At 45.0% G+C, this 8,944-nt stretch overlaps 1 protein-coding gene across 1 annotated transcript in view; it reads left to right on the top strand.

Moving 5' to 3' along the window:
- The window catches only part of Tigar (TP53 induced glycolysis regulatory phosphatase), a 20,214-nt gene extending 15,918 nt beyond the window's left edge, over positions 1-4,296 (top strand). Inside the window, exons 4-6 of the mRNA XM_005365273.1 lie at positions 852-929; positions 2,487-2,597; positions 3,365-4,296. Of these exons, the coding sequence (XP_005365330.1) occupies positions 852-929; positions 2,487-2,597; positions 3,365-3,781 (606 nt within the window). The 3' untranslated portion in view covers positions 3,782-4,296. The remainder of the gene's footprint in view (positions 1-851; positions 930-2,486; positions 2,598-3,364) is intronic.
- Positions 4,297-8,944: the final 4,648 nt, after the last annotated feature.

Here is an 8,944-nt window from a genome sequence, read left to right as displayed (position 1 = left end):
AAAAGAAAAAGAAAAAAAAAGAAAACTGACAATAAATAAGACTGAGACTTGAAGGAATCGGCAGCTGTTTAGAAACAGCTTCATAAAGAGTTAGAACTGGCGTAGGAAGTGAGAGGATGGCTCGGTGGATAAAGTGGATGGGCGTCTGCAGCCGACACTAGCCATCCCAGCAACTGGGGGGCCGAGAGATCCCTGGAGCAAGCTGGCTAGCTGGATAAATCAGAACTGATGAGCTCCGGGGTCAACAAGAGATCTACCTGAATAAGTAAAGTAGAACGAAATTCAGGCACACTCTCCAGGTCAACTCAGGGCCTCCCGGAGCACACCAGCACAGATGTGCATACCTGTGTGCATACCACACACACACACACACGTGAAGAGCCACAACGAAGGGTAACATGTCTTTTCTGTAAGGAGCAGATAGCAAGCCCTCTAGGTCTGACAGTCTCTGTGCTGTCTGTGACAGCTGTTCATTTCCGTTCATACCATTATGAAATGAATGCAGTTGCACAAAGCGTATCAGTAACTGCTCATGTGGCTGAGTTCTAATAAATCTTTATTTGTAAAAGCAGGTGATAGTCTGAATTGGCCCTGTGGACTCAATGTACATAGCAGTAAATACCAGAGTCAGGCATGAAGAGAAGCCACAAGCCCCAGGTGTCATGTATTCTGGGCATGTGCTCTGCCACCGAGCTGCAGCCCCAGCCAGAGAAACAATTTCTGCCCAGGAACACTATTGCTAGTAATTCATAAAAAGCTGAGTGGCATGCTTTTGAAACTTCATGGTGACCCATTCTTATTTAAAAGAAGAAAAAGAAAGAAAAAATAAGCATTTGTTTTTTGCTTTTCAGACCATATGTGGCATTTTGGAGAAAAGCAAATTTTGCAAAGACATGGCGGTGAAGTATGACTCCAGACTTCGGGAAAGGGTAACTTGTTTAACCTTCTACTGTGGATTTCAGTGAGCCAGCCCTTGTAAAGCACAGATACAGTCCTCTCGTGAACTTATTTTTAATTGATACATTTTTATGTATGAATGTTTTACCTGCATATATAATTATGAACCACAGGCATGCCTGGTTTTCAAGGAGACCAGAAAAGGATGTTGAATCTCCTGGGACTCAAGTTATAGACAGTTGTGAGCCGCCATGTGGGTGCTGGGAATTGAACCCTGGATCCTCTGGAAGAGCAGCCAACGCTCTTTACCACTGAGCTACTGCTCTGGCTCTTTCTTGGGAGTTTAGAATCAACTAATATTTTAATGATCTGTGTAGCTAGGCATAGTGGCACACATCTGTAATCTCAGTACTTGGAAAGTGGAGGCAGGAGGGTTGTTAATGTGAAGCCAGCCTGTGCTACATAAACCCTATAAAAAAAAAATCAAGATCTAGAGATAATAGCTCAGTGGTAGAGTTCTTGGCTAGAATGTTTAGGGCCCTGGGTTTAATCTCAGCACAGAGGGGAGGAGAGGCTGGTAGGGGTGAGGAGGGGAGTCTACTGTCATGTCGTACTACATATTACGGAGAGCACATTTAACCATGTGAGGTAAGTGTCTTGAGTTACAGAAGAAGATCACACTGGTAAAAACTTGTTATACTGTGGGGAAGTTTAAAGTAAAGATAATAAAGTGTTTTCCCTCTCTCCTGCCCTCACTGTGAGTGTGTGAGTTTGCTTTCACCCAGTTTGTATACCAGAAGTGAGTCTTAAAACTGAGACTCAGCCAGGCCATACCTTTAATACCAGCACTCAGAAGGCAGAGGCAGGCGGATCTCTGTGAGTTTGAGGCTAGCCTGGTCTACAGAGTGAGTTCCAGGACACAGGCACCAAAGCTACAGAGAAACCCTGTCTTGAAAAACCACAAACAAATAAACTGAGATTTAAATTTGGGCAAGGCACATGGAGATTTCCAATCTGAGATCTGAACCCGGGTGTCAAGGAGCATTGGTATTTTTTATGCCCTATGATACTGACTCCAAGCTCGGGCAACATTTCTCTCAGCTCTGGTTCCTTCTGATCCTGGATAAAAATGGAACAGAATGGTGCAAGCATTCTAAAAGACCTTCCTCTCTCAGCTTGTGTGCGTTCTCTGGGTCAAGGTACATCCCAAGTTCTTGCAGAAGGAAGTTTCCACTCTGCCTGAGAACTGGTGCTGAAAACAGTCAGGCATGATGTTGGTGGGCAGGCAGGGCCTTGTGCTGCAGTCTCTCCATCTTCAGAACTGGGCAGATCCCTTGTTTGTCTGGCAAAGCCCCCATCATCTGCTTGGGATAGCCTCAGGAAGTTATTTCCCACAGACACCTGGACAGAGCACCCTGACTGTGTTATGGGGCATGGGCCTTTGCAGAGTACATTCCCGCCAGCAGTTCAGGGGAGATGGGATAATAAATACGTGAAGAAAGCTGGGCTCCTTCCTGGACAGTTTCAGATTTCCAAGGGCCTTTACTGTTATAGCTAAGCAGCACCTTTGTCTAACTGGACTCTTGCAGAAGTATGGGGTCGTAGAAGGCAAGCCACTGAGCGAGATGAGAGCCATGGCCAAAGCCGCTGGGGAAGAGTGTCCCATGTTTGCTCCGCCCGGAGGAGAGACACTGGAGCAGGTATGTAGCCCGTATCTAGGTTGCCACATTGCTGGCACATCAGTGAACTGGCTAATGACCTAGTCAGTGAATTCTCACTGATTTTGTACCCTAGCTGTTTGTGACTGACAGCCAAGTGGTTTGCAAACTTTGAAGACAGCTGCCTGCTCCCCACCCTGACACCCCCATTTTCCAAGTTACCCTGTCTGTCTCAACCACTGTGAGCCAGCAGCCATCCCTGGTGATAGAAGTACTCACTCTCTTAGATGATACTAAGAAAAACAACACGAGGTGGTGGTATAGGCAGTGTTGGCACAGGCAGTGGGGGCAGGCATTGAATCAAGATCTACCTCTGAATCCCCAGAGGTCTGGTCTTCATGCTGTGTGGCAAGCGCTTTGCCCACCAAGGTGTTTTCTCTTCTCTTCCCTCTTTCTTTTCTTTTCTGTTCTTTTCCTCTCTCTCCTTCTCCCTTTCTCTCCTTCAATTTTATGTGCATTGGTGTTTTTGCCATGGGTGTTGCAAACCCTGGAACTATAGCTACCAACAGTTGTGAGCTGCCATGTGGGTGCTGGGAATTGAACGTGGGTCCTCTGGAAGAGCAGTCAGTGTTGTTAACCTCTGAGCCATCTCCGGCCCCCTCCCTTTTTCTTAATGTCTTTAGCAACTAGTGATTTTTTGAAGTCCTGTAGAAGCCTTAGGATTTTAGCGGTCAATTGTGTATTTCAGGCTTGTATTTTGAGGACACCGTCAGCTTCATTTTCTTTCCTCTTATACTTCTTCATTGCAGGTGAAAATACGTGCAAAGGATTTCTTCAATTTCCTTTGCCAGTACATCTTGGACGGGACAGGTCAGAGAGAAAACTTCTTCCCCAGAGCTCCAGGCAGCTGTCTGGAGAGCAGTTTGGCGGAGGTGTTCCCTGTAGGAAAACGGGACAGTTTAGAGTTGCATCCTGATGGTGGCGCCCCGGGCTTAGCAGCCAACATCTTAGTTGTGAGCCATGGAGCTTACATGAGAAGCCTCTTTGGTTACCTCATCAGTGACCTCAAATGCTCATTGCCAGCAACACTAGGCAAAGTTGAACTCTCGTCGGTCACTCCCAACACTGGGATGAGTGTCTTTCTCATAGACTGCGAGAAAGGACGTGAACCAGCAATTCAGTGTATCTGCATGAACCTCCAGGAGCATCTGAACGGAAAATGCTAAGTTTAAAGCCCTTACACTGGGAAGCCTCTGAAGGGAGTGCCTTGGCCTGTTGCCTCTGCTCCTGCTGTTTTAGAAGCAGTTAAGAATTTGTGTGATGAAACCCCACTGGGGTCCTGGCTGTATCAGGTGATCGAGGAAACCCACCCAAAGTCAACCTGTTTTTTCTGAGTACATTTGCCATTTTCTGCAGTAACTTCGCCACTCTGTTCCACATGTTTCTTGTTAACAAGTGAGGACATTCAGCACTGCACAGTCGGGGACTACAATCCCTCTTTCTACATCCTTCATTTCACTGACCCTTTTGATGTCTGGATGATGGTATTGCCTTTTCAAGATAATTGGATGTTTTTTCACTAGCTTATCAAATGCTTGCAAGAGAGAATGGTTTGTGTAATTCACTGCGTAGTTGCAGTGATTGTGTTACCGTCCAAAGCCCTTTAAACTGCAACTTCTTACTGTCTTCAGTATGTGTAACGTAAAATGAGAAAACACTAAAGCATCTTTCATAGAAATCAGCTCTTGGTTTTTTTTTTTTTTTTAATGTTTTTTTTTTTTATTCTAAAGGCTTCAAAATACAGGACTGGAGGGACGGGTCAGTGTTTAAGAGTACTTCCTGTTCTCCTAGACCCCAGTTCAGATTGCGTGTTGGGCAGCTCACAACTGCCTGTAACTCCAGCACCAGGGAGCCAATGCCCCTGGCCTTGTGGGCACTAGCACACACACAAATAAAGATGATAAAAGAGCATACCACTTGATCAAGACACATTAGGGAGCCTCTGAACAGAAGGCAAAAGCAGTTTTCCAGGCAAACTAGGAAGAAAATAATTTAAATTATCCCTTACTTCATAGCCACTCAGCATGTACAGACTTTCCAGGTGAGGAATGAGCGAAAAGTAAACCCAGACTAGCATCCAGAAGAGGCGTGGGAAAATGGTCTTCAGAAGGAGCAGGCGAAGTAGTCTCCTTTCCCCCAGATGGCGCTAGAGGAAAGGGATTTTGATTGCTTCTCATTAGTCCTATCTGAGAAAATGATTCGCTGCTGAAAATGCGGGGCTCAAGTCACAGCATCAGGGAGAGGAACCAGGTGGGGAAAATGTGGTTGTAACCCTGGACCCTGCTGTCAAGAAGTCTGACCGGAAACAGCTAGTGGGACTGAGTTTTTACGGAACAGTAGGTACAAAATATAAAATGCCCTGGAAAAACAAAGTTCACCTACAAGGGATGAACTTTACTGTAAAGCACCAGGTCCTTCCCCTGTTGGGACACTTTGTGGAGCTGGTGCCAACACTTTGGAGATTGGTGACCCAAAACTAAGAGTTTATTTGGGACCCCAAATGCATGTGGACCCTGACTGAAAACATTCCTAACATCAGGAGTCCAGAATGTGATCCTGTTCCAAGAAACTCAAGGAGTAATTAAGAAGGTGGCAGAAAATGTGCCCTATAGGTGACAAAGAACTTCAGGTCAGAAATCATATTAATATTTGGGACAAGAATTGTCACCAGAGACTTGAGTCAAGCCCAGGCTATGGGCTTTGGTTCTGTCCCCACTCCTGGAACAGTTTTGACAGCAGGTGTGGTGAGCTGGGTTCATCCGCCGTTTCACACACGGCCTACCCCAGTCCCTGATACTCTCTTTTACCAGGCTGTATTTTCCCATCCCTGTGTCTAGGAGATAATGTGTTACATCTTGAACATGCTAAAAGGAATAGAAAACTATAAAATTGACAGGAAAAATGCGTAATGGATAAACTACCCCAAAGCAGTATCAAAATGTTCTTCCAGCCTGAAATTAGGCGAGAAGGAACCGAGATTCTTTGCCTTCTCAGGATTAGCTGTAAAATAGGACCCTTTAAAAGTCCTCCTTCTAACTCCCACCCTACTGCCACAGGCTATCAGAGATGAATTGACACACATCTTCCTCCTGCTTCCTACGCTCTAACCACCCCCAGCGCCTCTAGTCCAACTAAGTCATATTCAGCTATTAATTTTTTAAAGCAATTTCAGATTTATAGAAAAACCATGCAAAAAGTAGAAAGTTCACCTACTCATCCTCCCTCCAGTTTATTACCAAAGTCTTACCATAGTGTGTTTAAAAGAAGTCTGTATCCGAATCAAGTGTCCTACATGTCAATTTTGAGTTACCATGTTGATGACTGCACACATCTCGTGTCGCAGGAGTGCTGAGTGTCCTGTCAGGTCAGCATTTCCTTTGACATCGGCATCACAAAGACAGTTCAGTATTCACGCCGTTCTTGGGTGTGCCCAGCACTACCTGAGTTTTCCGCCAGTGTGGGCCTTTCCTGAATTTGAGCACTAGAGGAGAGTGGTCTAAAAACTAGTGGGGTTCTGAGCTGTTGTGTGTTACTCTGTGGCCCTCGGTTCCATCCTCAGCACTGGGAGGCGAGGACCCTGCTCTTTAAAGAAGAGAAATCCATCCTCAGCCAGCTCTCCAGGGCTGCCCAGGCACAGGGTGCCAAGTTACATTCTCTGGTTCTTTCTGTTTCTCCCAGTGTGTGTTGTCCTGACACCTTTCAAACGTACACAAACACCCAAATGGATTCTTCATTGATGCATATTGTTTGGAACACTATTTGGGAACGTATGGATTTAATTGTAACCACTCTTCTACTGAATAAATAGAGCATCTTTGTTTATCGTAGGTGTTTGGTCTGTTCAGTACTCTGTAGGAGGAGAGTCACAGGGAAGTCTTGTGGGAGGCGGTGAAACAGCCTCACTCCGAATGTCGGGTTTAGTGATGAGCTACTACATGAGGACAGATGGGGCACTCACCAGCTTACCATTTAATAGATGTCATCCCCTGACCAGGTAACCCTATGGTTTGGGGGCCTGTAGTTCATGGCAGGGAATGGGCAGAGTGGAACTTCTGTCCTCAAGAAGTAAAACATGAAATCAAGGCTCTGGAGTCCACCATCCTTTCAAAGACACCCCTTTTGACCTAAAGCCTCCTAAAGGTCTCACTGCCTCGTACTAGGGTCTTCAGAGACATTAAATCTAAACTATAGCAAACGCCAGCAACTTTTCTTGTTTTATGCAAGTATTGCATAAACAATATCCCATCATTCTAAGGATGGCACTTAGATAAAGTACATTTATGAGATTCCACGTCCTTTGTCCTCATGAAGGATCTCCAAGCATCCTAACAAATAAGTCCCCAGGCTCAAAAACCAGATGAACTGCACTACCTGGAAGAAGCATTCTCCAGACTGGTGAGCTGCCTGCAGGCTGTGCAGTGAGCTCCATGCTTCCAGCTCTCAGGAGTCCTCACCCATGCTGGCTTTGGCCACACAGCTGTCTAAGTCATTTCTCCTCCTGGAAGTAACCTCAATAAACTCAGTGGTTCACCAAGCTGGACATTGATAGTATCTGTACTTTGAGCTATTGTTGATTCTCTTTCCCTAACTGAGATGAGTAGGTATTTGTCCCTGACTCCCCAGGAAAAGTGCCACCCAGGAGTCCCACTGTCACACCTCACAGGACTGTCACACTGTGTGTGTTAGGAACATACCCTTTGGGTTTATAGCTTTGACACACCCCTCCCCCATGTGTTGAAGGCCTGGTCCCTAGTGGTACTAGTGGGAGGTAGTAGCACCATTTAAGGGGCAGGGCTTAATGAGATGTCCTCATTTCATTGGGGGATATTCAGACTAGTTGGGATCCAGACTCTTTTTCCCTTGCCAGCCTGAAAGTAAGTGGTTTTGCTCTGTCATGGGCTCCCCCACAATGTGCCAACTTATCTACCATAGGCGTAAAAGCAGCAGTCCTCTGGGCTATGGACTAGAACTTCCAAAGGTGGCTCAAACCTGTTATCCTCATAAGTAGATCATGCCACATATTTGTTAATAGTGATGGAAAACTAAAATGATACAATATCTGGTTAGCTGAGATTTCAGTGTAGTGATGCCAGTGTGTCCTTTCCAAGCTAAAAATTCTTTCAAGGAATCACTTGGGTAATCAGAAACTCAATATTGATAAAATCACAAGTTGCAAGTCTGCTTAGCTGACAGGAAAATGGAAAAAAGAAAGCATATTCAGAAAATGATGCTGGCATAACTGGCTATCAACAAATAGATCCCTATCTATCTTATGTGCAAAACTCAAGTCCAAATGGATCAAAGACCTCAACATAAAACAAACAACACTGAACCTCATAGAAGAGAAAGTTGGAAGTACACTAGAGTGCATTGACACAGGGGGCCACTTCTTAAATATAATCCCAGTAGCACAGACACTCAGAGAAACAATTAATAAATGGGACCTCCTGAAACTGAGAAGCTTCTATAAAGCAAAGGACATGGTCAACAAGACAAAATGGCAGCCTATAGGATGGGAAAAGATCTTCATCAACCCGACATCAGACAGAGGTCTGATCTCCAAAATATACAAAGAACTCAAGAAATTGGTCATCAAAAGAACAAATAATCCAATAAAAGAATGGGGTACAGTAAAAAAAAAATCACATCATTTTGGATCAATTGAAATAGTTGAATATGCTCATAAGTGGAAGAAATTTTGACTCTGAAAGTTCCTTTCCCTTTTCCCATTCTGTTTTCTCTAGATTTTCCCAAATGCCTCCCCTTTATTCTCGCATCTCAACACACACGCAGTTGTAGAGAGGAGAGAAGCAGAAACTGAGAGAAATTTAATTTTTATTTAAAAATAGAAGGAAAGAAGTGGGGGTTACATTTTATAAATAACTATAAATATAGAGTGATAGGCAAAGTCTTCCAAATAAATAAATAAATATTGCCACATGCGAAGGGACCTAAGAAATTACAAGGTTACCTTGGCTCTGCCATAAAGAAAGCCCCACGGTGTTGGGCTAGTACGTTTACAACCAGTTGGCTACTCGAGTCCTTTCTGGGTTTTTCCCATGTAGTTGCGTCAGTGGGAGGGCCTCCCATGGCTACTGTGCAGAACGATGCCCACAAGGGGGAAATGGAAGCCAGGGAAGAAAAGGGTTGGGGTGCACGGTGTCTACTGCCATGCACGGTTTTAGTGTTTTGGGGGTGGGAGCTGGTTGGTCCTTCACCGTTGCCTGATGTTCCTCTGATAAGCAGAAACAATGGATTCACTTCTGAGTCTGGGTACGTGGAGACAGTGGAAAAGGCGTCTGAACCGGCTTTGCCGCCATTCTACTCTT

Source organism: Microtus ochrogaster, unplaced genomic scaffold (assembly GCF_000317375.1).
Source record: "Microtus ochrogaster isolate Prairie Vole_2 unplaced genomic scaffold, MicOch1.0 UNK1, whole genome shotgun sequence".
Classification (NCBI taxonomy): domain Eukaryota; kingdom Metazoa; phylum Chordata; class Mammalia; order Rodentia; family Cricetidae; genus Microtus; species Microtus ochrogaster.
The sequence above is the reverse complement of the archived record's forward strand: the minus strand, read 5'-3'. Positions and strand labels throughout refer to the sequence as shown.